Source organism: Eupeodes corollae, chromosome 3 (genome assembly GCF_945859685.1).
Source record: "Eupeodes corollae chromosome 3, idEupCoro1.1, whole genome shotgun sequence".
NCBI lineage: Eukaryota > Metazoa > Arthropoda > Insecta > Diptera > Syrphidae > Eupeodes > Eupeodes corollae.
The window spans coordinates 8278023-8294815 of record NC_079149.1 but is presented as its reverse complement, the minus strand read 5'-3'; the positions used below and the strand labels follow the sequence as shown (position 1 = coordinate 8294815).

Genomic DNA, 16793 nt, shown 5'->3' with positions numbered 1-16793 from the left:
TAAAGAAAAAAACCATACGTTCAACTTCAAAGTCAAAAACATTCTTTTAAATTATCTCGATTGCTATTTAAGTTGGTAAAATGGTGTTTTTTGTTGGGTAAGAAGAATGCAGATTCCTAACATAGAAATACCTGATTGGTCCGTTAAATCAAGACCAAGGTTGTAATTGTGGATTTATTACTTTAATAGCCCCTCAGAAAGTCTAAAATTCCAAAGGAAAATAAAAGAATTGCATTCTGAAAATGCCACTATTCGATTTGTATTTAATCGCATATAAGTTGTGTATAGGTACAAAAGAAAGACAACTTTAGTGTTAGATTAAATTCCATTACAAGGTGTGGTTTGGCCACCGATTCTTCATTTTTGCTGACAACTATCAGAGCACACATAGAGCTCACAAACTCCACGCTCGGTGGTAAGTACAAGCGAGCACCTTTCAAAAATATATAAAAAAGAAGAAAATATGACAAAAAAGTTATGAATAAGAAACCAGAAATATGCTGGTTGGTTGGTTGGTTTGGTTGGGCGGTAAGATCGCGGGATGACGCGCATTATTATTAGAAGGAAATCGAATCATATACATTATTAATATAATACATGTCACATGTCGTACGGTCGATTTTCATTTTTTTTTGTTTATACATATATATTTTGTTTTGTTCGTCGAAACACAGAAAGAGATAACGTTTGGCAGTAAGGTAGATACTCTACCTATATATAGTGCAGTGCTGCATGCAGCATCCACTACAAGACAAACCAGCATCGGATTTATAGCAGTTGTTGTTGTTATTGGTGGAAGAAGAAAATTCAATTTATGTGACGTGAGTAGGTAGATGGGAGATGGGAGCACCGACCACTCTACATCTCTATGTTTGTACATATATAATACACTATACACCATAACAAGTAGGATGAACGTTATCTACTCAGCCTCAACTTGGCTGTCATTTGTGTCCAGGAAATCAGTTTCAAATTGCAAAAAGCAGCAAGAAAAAAAAGTCCAGTCTTCTTTTGCACAAAGTCTGATAGATGGAGAGACAAACGTTATACAGTGCACCACAAACGATTGGCGATCACAATTCTACCGTTGCGCATCTTAGAGTTGAAATAGATCTGTTCAATTTAGAGATAGAGGGAAACATATACATATATATAGATTTTCAACTTATGCACATTTGGTGTATATTTGCCCTCGTATATAGATCACTGATTGTTTTTTTTGATGAGCAATCAGTTTGTCTTTTTTGTACGTCTGTTTTTTGTTTGAGTTAAATGAGAGATTTCCGGAAGTTATGTGTCACCATTTGTTCGATTTTAATCAAAACAAAAAAGTTGAGCTAAGAACTCACACAAGACTATAAGATTGCATACAAGTTCTTAGATTTATGATTCAACTTTTGATAATCAAACTCAGAAACATGTGTTTCAGGCGTGTAAGATTTGAGTTAGATTGGATCTTTGAGTTGTTTCTATAAAATAACCAATTTACAACTAAACAAACTATAGAATTGATCGTTGAGATCAAGGTTTTAAGATCCATTTGTGTATTTTTCCATCTGAAATATTTTTAACAACTTTTTTAAAATTTAAACTAATCGAAAGAGCTGTTGTAAGAACTTGATTAAAAGTTTACATTTTCTACAGTCTCATATTTATGGCTGCTTTTTATATATTTCAGACCAAATAAGCTATGTATGACATATCAAGTACTCTTTTTTTCTAAACGAAAGACTTGAGCATCGAACTCGAAAAAAAATTGATTAAATTTTCTTTTTCTTTTCCCCCATCAAATTTATACTTGAAAAAAAGTAAGAGAAAAATAACAAAAGTAAACAAAACTTACATTTTTGGTATTTGAATTTTATCGGCATCACTTTGCCGACCAAAATCATGCCATGGCCTTGATCGTGTCGTTCCTGGTGTCCCTGGTGTACCACCACTCAACGATGTTGTTGGACTATTTTGACCACCATGAATGCTAACAGCACGTTGCATGCTGGTTACTGAAACTGGTATTGCACCGCTGCTGTCTAATAATGTACCAGGCTGACATAGTTCCGTGTAATCGAATGACTGTAAGGAGCACAAGAAAAAAAAAAGAATAAAATGAATAAAAATAAATAAGAGATTGATCAAATACAAATAAATAACAAAACTACAGGAGAAGCAACATCAACAAAAAAAAATCAATTAAAAGATATCTAAAAGGCACTAAAAGAGAGGAGAAAGGTTAACTAATTGGCAAAACTACTATTAGTATAGAAGAGGGTGTGGTCATGGTCATCGTCGCCGTCCTCGTCGTTGGTTGTCGGTTGTTGGCTGTCGTCGTCTTTTTTTTCTTCTTCTTTTTGATCATTAAATGATTTAAATCTCCACTCTACTCAGCAAAACATAAATAAGCACACACAAATAACACAAATTACATCTTTTTGTTCAATTGCGAATAAAGTGGTGAAATTTTGTTGTTTTTTCTTTTTTTAATTTAAAACATTCAAACACGAAATCAATTGGAATGAATATTTATTGCTGTTAATACTTTTTGTTGGTTGTTAAATTATGTTAACTACAATAAATTATACAAAATTCTATATAAGACGGGATATTTGTTTTTTTTTTGTAGGGGATGAAAGATATAGTTGGGCTCAACTATAAACTCTATCTACTCTCAATTACACACGCACCTGTTGTAGATTGTTTTGATCCCTCGGCGTAATAGCATCAGCACCAATTCCCGAGTCGGGACTTGGTAAATCCACTGTGAGGCCGGCTGCTGTAACAGTTTTTGCATAGACAGGTGTACCATTTTTAGTATGTGATGTTGTAAAACGGCCCTCATAGGTTGTACCCGGTTGTGGTCCCTCACTATCGCCATAGACGGTGCGTGTTGCGGGCGCATAGCCACCTTGTCCATCGGCAGCAAAGTATTCACGATAATATGGCTCCGAGATGAATGTGGAATTGGGTCCGGTTGCAAGACGGGTTGTGTACATTCCATAGCTATCCGGTGAGATATATGGTCCAGGGCTGGGGCTATGTGTATTAACATTTGATCCACCTGTTACAGAAGAACCTGTCTGGTGTGGTCCCTGAATGGTGTGAAGAAAGAATATACATTTATAGAGGGGAGAATAAGGAAGGAATTTTGTTGTTAAAAGCACGTCACGAAATAAAACAAAAGACAAAAAATAAAAACAAAACACACATACAAAACAAGATTGAAGAAGTAAATGTTAAATATAAAAGAGAGACAGTGAAATTAAAATATATATACAAACAAAATCTGGTTATATTATTATATGAAAAGTGAAATGATTTACTAATGAGATGTTAAGAGAATTTTTGGTAACCAAATTTTGTTTCTTCTTTTTTTTTTCTTGAAAATATTGGTCAGCAAAATTCCACCACCATCATCACATTCACAATTTTTAGTTCTGTTACATAGACAAGACATATTTGTGTGTAAATGAGTTTTTAATTTATGTTTGAACATTAAAATTCCAATTCTTCTTTTATGTTATATTTATTTGTTTCTTTTCTGTTTGTATGTGCAAATTTTGTCCGAGTAATTAAGCTGAATTTAAACCGAAATTGAAATGTATGGTGACTTACCTGGAGGTAAATTTGTGTGCTGCCGCCGGCAGCGTACATGGTTTCGTTTGTTGGGCTTCCAGGACTGGGTGGTGGATCCTTAATTTGTATTGATGGCGTAGGTGATTGTACAACTAATACCTAAAATTATAAACAAATTTTACATTGATTTCATATAATAATTTATTTTAGCTCTCATAATATGTAAGAAACTTTTGTTTTCATTTGTATGTGTATTTTGTTTGCCTCCTTACCATCAAGAGTGAATTGTCAAATGAATAATGTTAACACAGGTAGCTAATTGAATTGTTCAAAAAAAAAACATAACAAAAGACAAAAGAGTCATAAAGTTTAATGTTATTGAGGGTCAAAGATTGTTATCTCCCACTATATTATCACGTGCCAAATTATAATGTTTTCAACAGACATTTAATTTTTGGATAATTGACCTTTGACAGGTTTCTCCCCAAATGCCTTATATTTAACCTAAAAATTTTTAATGTTGAAATTTAACAAATTACTATTTAATATACTTTGTTTAGTAAATGAAAGCGAAGCCATACAAAATTTGAGGTGAATGAAAAATTCAATGAAATATTTTTGTATGTATATGAAAGACCTGAGTTGCGAACTTAATTGAATTTTATTTTGTTTTTTTTATTTAACACTACACATTATTTTTTGTGGTTTATATATTTATTTATTTTGTTTTGTTAGTTTATATTATTGATATTAATTTGCAGGTGTGTAGCCTTCCACAAGGTGAATAAAATTGCCATCTTAAAGTAAATGAATCGAGACATCATAAAAGGTGAAAAAACCCCATAGGAAAAAGCACTATTAATGAAAATAATGTTAACAAAAACCAATGGAATGTAAGTTTGAAGTCGTTACGAAAACAATAAATAAATTTAATGGCTAAAAAAGGTCAATTGTTACAATTTACGACTCTGATGAAATTAACCACATAAAAGCCATTAACAATTGAAATTTTTAGAAATTGACTATTGAGAGAAAACCGAAACTTCATGTGAATTTTTTACACAAATGTAGCTGTTAATTCAGTGAAGTTGTTAAGAAATATAAAAAAGAGCAGGAAAAGCTGTGACACTAACCTAAAATTTGTGTATAAAGAATATTTGTATTTGTCAATAAAAGGACCTTATTTCTTATATTCTTTCAAACATTTTTGTTGTTAATACTTTTTCTTTAATAAATAAAATAATATTAAATAAATTAAAACAAAGCAAAATAAAATAAAACTAAATACTTTGACATTTTCACATTTTTAGATATAAGCAAATTAGGTTAAATAGATGAGTATTGGAAATTTGGATGAATTAGTTCCATTTCCTTTTTTGGAATGCAAAATTTTGCTGTTCAATAAAAGGCTTACTTCAGACAAAAAATATATTTTGAATTGTGTATTCTTGTTATGAAGTCTCCAAATAAAGAAAGGATAAAGAAGTAGTTAAGGGAAGCACTTTTGTTGAAAAAAATATATTTTCTAAAAAATATTTTTTAGATGAAAATTTATAACAAAAGAGCTGGATTAAAACTTGGTTATACTCTTTTGACAATAGTATATTAATATTTGCTACATTTTGTAATTTTATTTTAAAAACTAAAAAGTTCTGTAAAAACAGAAAAATTTCTATTAAATTTTTTATAACAAGATAAAACAAATGCTACAAACATTAATTGTTTTAATATTAACCTTAAACCACAAAGACCCTCGATTTTATTCGTTCTTTGAACCTTAATTAAAGCCACACTTAATATTCTATATTATATGCAGGAAATGTTTATTATTTCAGTTTTTTTTTCTTCTTCTTATATTTTGCTGTTATAATATAATGATAAACTTATAGTCAATAAGAATAAAACTGTATAAATGTATATGCAAATTTGTATACATCATCGCAGCTGCCGCCGTATCTTAATAAAATGTTCCTAACTAAATATAATCCAATAAATAAAATCAATTTTGACCTTTAAATAAAAATTATCATAGATATTTTAAAAATATAAAATCTAGTCTGCTTGGATGAATATTAATATTCTTAAACAAATTATTTATAAATCAAAGTACCTACACAAAATTTTACACAAATGATGTTAATTGTTCATATTCAAGAACCTTATAAACATTCCTTCGATAATAACAACATAAAATACAAAAATAAGTAGGCAGACATTTATAAGCAACTAAAACATTAAATATTTTAAACTAATATTAGGTTAGCAACAAAAATGCATAAGATGTGTATTTTTAATGCATTTAATCTCTTAAGAAACAAACAAACAAAATGTCAAAACATCAAATGTCTAGAAACCAAATCCTAAAGAATTGAATTATCAGCTAATGTTGGGTGTCAGACATTTTCAAATTTACCTCAGCTAAAAATGAATATAAGAATATTCAACAAAACCAAATGAATACAAAAATTATATAAATAGTGTTATAAAATCTTCAAGTGGGTGCAATAAAAATGTTTATACAAAAACCATCTGTGTATCCGAGTGTGTTATATGGTTGGTTGTTTTTTTTTTATTGGATCTCAAGAAACAGAGAGTGAAATCACAAAAACCCATCATCGCGCCATTTTTATTGTTTAACATTTTTGTTTCTTCTTATTTTGTCTTTATTTGTTTGTATTTTTGTTGTTGTTGTTATTTGGTCAAAAGAGTTAACAGCCAACCATCATCAATATATCGAGAAATGGTCAAAATGTGTAAATTAGCTGAATTAAATTTGTTTTTTTTTTTTTTATTTTGATTAAATTTTATTATTTGAGTGGAGATTTTTTGAAAGAAACAAAATAAAAATTGAAGAAAAAAAAGAAACAAAGGAGAGATATGGTTTGTTTTTTGTTTTTGGCAACAACAAAATTAATTAACCAAATTTACGGAAATTTTGCAGACTCCATGAGTGAGAGATGCGAGACTTATTGGATGATTTGAGATTTATAGAATGTCCTTGGATATTTTTCTCTTCTTGGAATTTGTTCTGTTCCATCTAATGAGTTAGTTGAATTTATAGTATTGTCAAATTAATTCTTACGTTCTGTTAAAATTGTTTACCTTAAAATAACATCATCACAATATAGAGATACAAGAAATTAAATAACAAAAGACTACCTATCTAAGGGCAAGACCGGTTTTAAATATAAATTAGTCTAAATATAGATTTTTGGAGTCTAATTAGTGATATAAATATAATTGCAGGTTAATTCTTTAGCCATTATTCGATTAGGTATTTAAAATGTGTTTTACTGTAAATTCAAATTTTATTTCAGGTTTTGCTTTTTTTATTTCGATTCCTATTTTTGATTTTTGAAAGTTTGTTACCTATAATAATGGACCTTATATTAGGTAGGACAGGTTGATAGGTTTTATTTTTAATGATTGCCAATTCTACCCTAAAGGCAAATATAATTAGTTTAAGAATTTGAAACTATAAAACAATAATGGAGTGTTAATATTTGTATCGATTTGTGGTTGTTGTAGGTATCATGTTTATGATGATGATTCTAAAAGTATAATCATTAAATGTAGTGAAGGTGTTTTTGAACTGAATATATATACATATTTGAAGATACTGGTTTTTCAGAAAATATCTCTAAAAGAACTGGTTTATATAAGGTTAGTGGGTAAATTTTAAGTTAGTCATTTAATTTTTGTTTGCTCCAGTGATGTAAATGCTTTCGATTTTTTTAAGGGAATTTGTTTTTTTTTTTTATAATAAGCGTTTCTTTATTTTGAAGACAAAATGTTTTGATCTTAATGTTATTTAAAAATCACAACAATATCAAAGTTATTTTGTAAAATTGATTTTGTAAAAGAAGCGCTTCCTTCAATGAGGTGTTAAAAATTAGACTTATATATATAAAGTAATCCTAATATAATTCAAGTATTGAGAGTACTAAAGCAAGATACTTATACCCCACAATCTCTAACCCAAACTACCTGCAAATATTGATTTCTTCCTCTTTATAACAATCCGCCCAAAGCTCATTGTTTATGTATAAACCTACTATAAAAATCGTACATAAATAATAATTTAAAAGTTAACAACTAATTCATGAATAACTAACTATTTCCCTACGCTAATTAATCCGCATTCATAAATAAATATTCTAGGAACAAAAATATAAAATAAAAACACAAAAAACATGACTTTGGATTTACAAACATGGTCATTTAAATATTAACTTATTGACACCTTTAAGATTCTTGAATATTATTTTATTTTATATTATTTTTCTTGCTTAATTCAAAAATTAATAGTAAATTTATGAATCATAATATTTAAACAAAAATTCTTAAGAACAAACAAACAAACAGACAAAAATTCCAGGAAATAATTAATATGTAAAACGCAAAGCTTTAACCAATTCCCAAACATTTACATATACGCAATGGAATTAATTTAATTTTACGCAAAATATATATAAACATGTTGTTCTTAATACAAAAAAGGTAAAGTGATACAAAAACGAATAAGAACAGTAGGAAAATTACATAAATTAATATATACATTATTCACATTCGAAAAAGAATTCTTATTGAAATCTTTTTGCCATTTTATAAAATTTATTCAATTTTATTCGGAGACATTTCAAATTGAAATGAAAAAAAAGAAACAAAATAAAAACAACATCAATATTTACTTAGAACAAAATTTAAATCGAATATCCTCATCATATTAATTTTTTTTAAATGTTAATGATCTGAATTTATTGATTCTGTTTTTTTTTTTTGTTTTGTTTAAAGAAATGCAAATTAAATTATTTCTTCGCCCACTTAATTTTATTTTTATGTTCTTAATAAATTCTAATATTATTTAGAATTTTGCAAAAAAAAAATAATTGTCTCAATTTTTATTTTATTGGATTTTTTGTACCTATCTTGTATGCTTTCTTAATTGTCATAGCGTTGATAATACAAATTAATTAGTAAGATTGTATTTTCTTCTGTTCGGTTTAAATAAAAACGCCACACCTTAAAATTAGAAGTTATCAGCAAATAATGACGCAAGGACTTAAATTAGCTGATAAATTCATATATGCAACACGAGTACGGTGGGTGAAGATACAAGACTAAATGAAAACCACCGCACTTAAATAAGTTAAGATACAGAACTGGAATTGATATTTTAACAATTAATAAGGTACAAATATTTAATATTCTAAATTTATGTGTTCTTTTATCTGCAAATGACTTGTTTAAGAAAATTTCGTGAAACTGGTAAAATTCTCTACCTTCATGGATCGTCTTCTTATTATGAAACTTAAGGGCTTTAATATTTTCTGCTGCTAGCTTAAAAGAACTACGTTTGATAAAGACAATATAGTTCCCAAAAAATACTGCTTTTCCATTTTTCATGAAAAACATATAACTCTAACAAGAGTTGTAACTTTTTAAGTCTTAGGATCAATCTGAATGAAATATTTAATAATATTTGTCTTCTATTTAAATTGTTAGTATTATTATTACTTTAGAGGAACTATTTTTTGATTTTCTTCTCTTTAGTCCTTCTCTTTTGTTATATTTAAACAATTCAAATATTTCTGAATTTAATTCCAAGACCTTAAATACATTTTTTTTCTATTCTAGTTTTAACTAAAAGCACTTTAAAATTGTTCATAAATAATATTCGTATATTAATAGAATTAATTTCAACGTCACTACGAACAATAAAATAAAATCAATGACAAAACAAACTTAAGGTTTAAAATAACGAGAAATAAAAATTAAATATAGTCAATATTTTACTGCTTGTCTTTTGAAAATAAAGACCCCTAAAAAGTACTTTTGCAGACTTGTGGTTTGACGTAAAAAACATAAGAAATGCAACAAGTCAAATTCAGAAATTAAATGGTAGGTGCTGATTTTGATTTAAAGCAAATCCAAGAAGTTAAAAAAAACAGTAAAACAAACCAACTTAATCTTTTTGGTGTCCCAAACTATTGCTAGGAATTATTTCATAAATTAGTGGGTATTAAAGATTTAAATGATTAAACCTTAAGTGCATCTTGATTGATGTTGTAATTAAAAAAAAAAAACAACATAACTCAAAAGCATCAAATTTTTATAATAAATAATGACCAATAGAGTCTTATTTTGACTCATTAAAACAGACACCTGCCAACTAAAATATATGCCATTGACTCTCCTTGACATTTTATTTTTGATTAGGAAAAGAAACAAAATAACATTTTATGACATATTTCATTTTTAGTCGTTTCTCAAGAAACAAATCCTGAAGATAATTTATTCCCTATCAAAATAATATAAAATAACTGCCTTTTTCATAGCTATGAAATTTACTTTTATAAAATTACTCATCGCTGAACAGTGCCAATTGAATGAACGTAAATTGATTAATTGAATTTATTATTGGAATTCATAATATTTATGGGAGAATTTCAAAACAATTTCAAAAGAAATTGAATTAGAAAAATTACACTATTATTCCTTTTCTATTATAATTTGCAACAAATAATAATAAATTTCTTTCAACAAAATTAACAAGTAGTTTTATGAAATTCCCCTCCAAAATACCACACAAATTGATTTGAACTTCACAAGGTTAATATAAATTCATTCTTCGTTTTTTGTTATAGACTTGATTTTCTATTTAACTTTAGTTTATTTTTTCTTGTTGAAATAGCAATCAAAATAATTTGTCTGTTTTTCCATTCATAATCCAATTCACGCGTCTTATTTGCTTCAAAATCTATGAACATACTTTTCTATATCCCAAAATGACCTAACAATTACCTAAACAGTTCCTTAATAATCCCAATAATAATAATATGTAAGCTTATGTTGTACCTATGTGCTGTCTAATATATAGATACATATTTACAATCAATCAATCAAATTTCAACCGACAATAGAGGGAACAAAAAAAAAACAAAAAAAAACAGGCAATTTCCTGTAGAAAACAAAAGAGTTGAGCAACGAACTTGGCAGAGAGGCAAACACACCCACTATACAGTGAGTTTTAGATTTGGTTTTTGTATTTTTGTTTTGAATTGTTGTTGTTTGGATTTTTATTTTTGGATCCGGCAAACCTTTTTATAATCCTAATGTTAGATAGAGTTTTTTTCTTTCGTTGTTGTTTCCAATACACTTCCACTAACCTTTCATATATATCCTATTAATTTTGAACGGTTTTGAATTTTGTTTGTAATCCAGGCGATTTCGGTTGTAAATTTTTAAATTCTTTTTTTATTGTATTTTAACACTCCTCGTTTTGGATGATTGGATAAATATTTTTGATTGAACACTTAACTTGGTACGTATGTTATTTAATTTATTTTTGTTGTTTAATAAATATAATAATTTAAATATCACTGTGAACTTTGCACTAAAACCGGGATTTTATTTTTGAAGACAAACAAAATTGTAAAATTAAATCGCGCGCCAAAAAATCATAAATTACAAAATTACCGATCACCGAAAAGATTGTTGAATTAAATTAATAAAATAGAAACGAAATCAAAAATATCTACACGTGTTGGTTTAATTATTTTTGTTTTTTTTTTGGTATAGGTAGTAGGCGCACTAAGTATACAAATCTTTGGAACAAAATTATATAAATTAATTTTTCTGTCGTGTGTGTGTAATCCAAAATCACATTCGACTGATTAGGTAAGACAGGCGATAAAAAAACAACACTTAAGAAATCCAAAAATTAAAAGCTTTTCATTCTTTAAATAAGTAAACGTTTCCTCTCATCGAGCTCGAAATGTCTCTGTTTCTGACAAAAGATAGACTACGTTCGTATTTACTTTTTGTTCTTAGAGAGATTTTCTTATTGAGTCGACCGACCTTGTTCCGTCAGCGTTTTGTGACAGACTAAAATCAGGTATGGAAATGTTTATATCTTGAGGTGTATACCACTTTTTTTCTTTTTCTTATTCGTTGTCTTGTCTGATTTTTTTGTTGGAACGAACTTGATTGCGCACTTTGGCCGCACAGGCACAACAACTACCACCTCATCACACTATAAGACCGATGTCGATCGACGAGGGTAAGTTTTTGAGGTTGTATCGATCTTTATGTGAATTAGGGTGAATATGAGACTTTTCAGTAGCTCGAGAGTGCTCAGTTCTGAAGAATCAAGCTAACTGTTTAAGGGAAGAAAGAATATGGTGTTGATTTCAAAACATGGTGTGTAAAAATTCCCAAAACATTTGGGGAAACCCCATGCCCATTTGAAAATGAACAAACCAACATTTAACCATCGAACTTTTAAGATTCAACTCAACATGTTTGAACGAACTTGTAGCTTCGCAACTCAAACACAACACTCACACAAGCGCATTGTAACAAGGGAAGGAAAACAAAAATGATACAACCGCTGCTGCCGCCGCCAGTGAACCACCAACCAACGAAACGTAATGAGACCCTCATTACTCGAGCGAGACAGAGCTACATCATAATCCACTGCCACTGGTAATGAGGTATAAATATCTATATAATTTTTCACAGAGTTGCTTGAGCATGCGCAACGAACATATACTCGGTATAACAGTTAAATCAACTTGAGGTTCAGCCAATAGAATGAAGCACTGCAACTCACACTATCAACATTGAAACCACCGCAGTCCGCAATACCATCTAACTTTCTATGCAGTTTTCTATCTTTTGCAAAAGAGCAACACTCCTGAACTTATAGGATAGTCGTCTGTTGCTGTTGCTGCTATAGTGCTACTACTGAACTGATGATGGTGGTTAATTAGAGGGAAACAAAAAGACAGTTGGATAGAAGAAAAAAAGACAACACATGCCACAACCCTCCGGATATGACAATTAATATTTTGTTCATTTTTTAAATTTTTTTTTTTTGCAGCAAAATGGTCTTTCTTTCTTGCTAAGTATTAGTGCGTGTGTTGTGTATGTTTATGTGTTTTGATGTACTTGTGTATTGTCACTTATTTTTTTTTTAATAGGTATCCAAACAGCAAGGAGGTGGTAAGTCAGGTAAAAGCATCTCAGTAAAAGAAGACAAACACTAAACAACAACAAAAAGAAGAAGAAGAAGTTTATCAATCGAACTTACCTTTTGACTGTGTCCACCAGCGCCGTTTCCATTGCTACTGTTGTTGTTGTTATTATTGTTGCCAGCACCGTTATTGCCGCATTTGGGATCCTTTCGCAGATCTTCGGGTTCACGTTTAATGCTAATTGCTTGATGTTGTTGCTGTTGTTGTTGTTGGCGATGTTGATCGGTGGTTACAACAACAGCTGTTGCAGCGCCAGCTACCGATGATTGTGATGTTGTCGTAGTTGACGCCGATGATGTTGATGATGGGTGTGAACCTAGCAATAGGCCTTGTATTTCATTTTGCGATAGGCCAGATACATCTAGAGGTGTGGTCTGTCCGTTTAATTTGTTTGATGTAGTGGGGGCACTGTTGAATGAGAATAAAAAAAACAGTATAAAAATAATTGTTATTAATGTTTGTAAATAGAAAACACAACACTGTCAGGGGGATTTTTGTTGTTGTACAGTTTGGTGCACTTGTGCACATCGAAAATAGAAATATTCAATTGGCAATTCAATTATGTTTCATGATTATATTAGCAGTAGCACCAAACATGGATGAAACGGTTGTGGTCGGTCGTCATCGTCATCGTTCACTGTTGTTGTTGTGTTTGTTATCTGTCCCGACGACGACGACCGTGTGGAATGAATCAATTGGTTTTTGTTTTGTTTTCTATCGAGAGATAACCTCACGAATTGTAATTTTCAATTTAAAAAGTCAAACGATATTCCATTGAATTATTATTTTTTGAATGAATATGAGAATACAAAAAAAAAGTTTGCACGTCAGCTCTTTTGTTGTTCATATCTGAATCTCGATTATGATGGGGAAAAAAATATAAATTCAAAATACAGGTTCCAAAATGAGGATTCATGTTGAGAGAAGTTCCATCACAAGTCACACAGAGCAGAATAAATAGACCACAGAAGAGAAATACAAAAAAGAATAAACGCTGATGCAGAGCGAGTTTAAAATTGATGTAAAAGGTAGGTTCTATAGAAGCAGTTCAATTGGTATGGCATTAAATTGTTGACGCGTGTCTACAATTTTCTTTTGGGGTGATGGATTCTTTTTTTTACTATACATTGTTTTTAATGTTTGTTCAGGTGTAATTGTTTTGGTTTTTGTTGAACAAATAATTCAATTCCAATTCGATGAAAGAAGTATGAAGCGAGTGAATATATTGGTGTGATTTTGTGGTTAACCACAGTATGATTATGTATCTGGGATGATGGTGGGTGCTTCTTTGATTTTTCTTAGTTTGATTGTGGAAGAGGAGTGAGTTTATGAAATATGAGGCCGTGGATTAGGTATATAGCGAATGTAATGAAAGTTGATGTTAGTTTTTTTTGTTATTTTACAAAGCGCAAGACTATACCACGAAATTGTTAAGTTTATTTTTTGAACTTAATAAAAGATTCATCGATTAGGGAACGTTACAGGATCAAATAAATTCAGATTTTCAAAGTTTTTTGAGAGTTTCGACAGTAATATTAAAGTGCATTATTTTTTATTTTCAACAGAGTGGAAATGAATGTCATTTTTAAGAGACTTTTCGCTTTTATCCTTAATAACTTTTTATTGGAACCATATCACTTATACTAACCATAAAACTAAATGCGCATGAAGCCCATAAAACCATTCAAAATTTGCATGACAACTCAGGTGGTGGTTTTGGTTCCGGTTTAATGAAGTCAAACTTATCTCAATCTTACGTCGAAAACAGAAGAGAAAAAACCTTTAACATGTGGCACAAACCCAAAACAACTTCATCTAGATAAAAAAACATTCAACTATTGCATTATTTCCACCCCAAAAAAATATAAATAATATTACTATACAACTTTTAAAAAAAAACCATAACTAGTCATATCGAAAACGTACTGTCTTTATTCTCGCAATTAAATCGACCACACACTGAGTTAAATTCAATTTCAAATTGACTACAAACCAACGACTAAACAAAAAATCAACTTATAACTTGCCAAATAAAATATCAGCAAATATCTCCAAAGCTAATTAAAATTATTTATAACTAAAGTGAAATAAAACTTATTGCAGGTTAAAGCACCTTTCAATTGTGCATAGTTTGCAATTATTATTGTTTTGGGTTTTTGAGTTTTTTATCAGTAGTAAATTTAATAGTGAATTAGTTGGTATAGAGGTACCATTGTACGTCTAGGACACAGAGCTATTGTACCTAGGTTAGTGCCCCGGGAAGTTATTCAATTTGCAGGAACAAAAAATCACCACCACCTGATCTCGTAGACCAGTATCTCACGCGAAATAATTTTTGTTTTGTTTTTATGAATTTTTTTGGGGCCATTAAGAGACCACCATCATCGTTAACGTCGTTGTTGTATGGTTGTTAGTTTTTGGTTCGCAAAATGCTGCTACTGAGCTTTATAATAACCGTTTTAACTTCAGTTTTTTCTTATTTTATATATTCAACGCGATATCACGCTGTCTGCGGGTCTTTATGGTGCATGTTTGAATTAAATTCACCAAATTGGCATTTTTGCATGCACAATTTATATATTTAATTAAATATAGTTAGAGACCTGATTTTATTATTATTATTAAAAAAATATAAGTACCAACTGTTGTTAAAGCACTTGACTGTTTCGACTGCGCTCCCTGCTGCGCCCTATTGGTATTTTTTTTTCTTGTATCGATAAACATCTTAATCGAAGTACTTTTTCTAGTTTCAGTTATTATTGTTATTGATTTTTTCATTGCGAAAAATAATATTGTACTAAGATTTATAGTGATTAGAAAAGTAATTGAACATTTAAGCAGCTCCTAATAATAATCCATCAAGGTCGTTTTTTTGTGTCTTTCAATTAAGTTTCTGATCTCAATATAAATATAATCATGGTATTGCGACGGTGATTTAGATATAGGTGGTCGTGCCACACGTGGTCCACGAACTATCCACACTTTCAAACCAAGACAAATCACTTGACATCAAAATGTAATTTGTATGAAAAGAGGTCTTATCGGGTGAATTTAAAGTGGAATTTTAAGTCGCAGGGTATTGTTCAATAGAATGAAATTAGATCCAGTTCATTAGAATTTGGAATTCTATCTATTTCTTCCCGAGGAAATAAATAAATATAAGAGCTTCAAATGATACTAAGAAGTCAATTGCAAGGAGTCCCGCAAAGATGGCAGCTAGGAACCTTGTTTTTTTTAGAATTTGATTTAAAACTAAAAGTGTCTGCTTGTTTGAAGAAGAAAATCTTGCAATGTAAAAATAATCACAAACTCTTTGTTAATTTTAAAATAAAAACTAGAAACCATATTTTAAAACCCCAACTTTGCTTTTAACTTTAAACCAATACTTGCCCTATAAGAATATAGTAGTTATAAAAGGGCGTGGCAAAAAGATAAACAATTTGTATCCAGATCAATATTGATTGTGATCGAATAATGAAAAAACGTTTATGGGTGTCACAAAAAAAAAATAAAAACGAAACGAAACGAAAACAACAACAATACTAAACAAAATGGCATTGACAAATAGCTTTAAGTTGAGGGTGACTTTTGGCACGTGCTTACCATAAGTCTAAGACAACTTAGACTTATAACTTTAAAGGTGAAGTATTAACACAAACAAAAAACTATAACAAATTTTTCTGTTTCGTTCAGTTCTATATGAATTCAACACCTAATGATGCCATAATATCATGTTAATTTAACGATACACTTTTGTTGTTGTTATTTCTGCTGCATAAATAATAAAACATATACAAATCTATACATACCGTACATATAAAAGAGATCCAATCGATTTAAGTTTAAATTTGAAATTCAAATGGACTTCCTACTATGCCACATCGTATGTAATAATATGCGAGGTGGAGTTATAGGTTTTGGTTTTTTTTTTTTTGATTCCGATTGTGCCATACTTTTAAGCATACAAATGTTTATAAACATGTAGAGAGCGCTTTATGTTTTTTGTTTCTTTTAAATTTTGGTACACATTATCTTAAATCGTAATCATTTATGTTTATGCGATCCATTAATTGAAGGTGTATTTTAAATATAAACGGCGAGTTGATTAAAATTTTTTGGAAACAAAATTATTTATGTGTTATGAGCTTAATCAGTACAAAAATATCTTCAAATTTTTGGGCTGCT

At 29.6% G+C, this 16793-nt stretch overlaps 1 protein-coding gene and 1 long non-coding RNA gene across 5 annotated transcripts in view; one reads left to right on the top strand and one right to left on the bottom strand.

Moving 5' to 3' along the window:
- Positions 1–16793, bottom strand: part of LOC129952047 (protein grainyhead) — a 295779-nt gene that overhangs the window by 51531 nt on the left and 227455 nt on the right. For 3 of the 4 annotated variants that reach the window (XM_056064472.1, XM_056064474.1, XM_056064473.1), the window contains exons 3-6: positions 12665–13016; positions 3610–3729; positions 2682–3086; positions 1844–2073 (exon numbers count right to left, since the gene is read on the bottom strand). In XM_056064472.1, the coding sequence (XP_055920447.1) occupies positions 1844–2073; positions 2682–3086; positions 3610–3729; positions 12665–13016 (1107 nt within the window). The remainder of the gene's footprint in view (positions 1–1843; positions 2074–2681; positions 3087–3609; positions 3730–12664; positions 13017–16793) is intronic. The other variant, XM_056064476.1, reaches the window with a different exon arrangement.
- Positions 11473–12689, top strand: LOC129952048 (uncharacterized). The gene is made up of 3 exons (XR_008782261.1): positions 11473–12057; positions 12455–12498; positions 12555–12689. It is a non-coding gene; the product is annotated as an uncharacterized LOC129952048 (long non-coding RNA).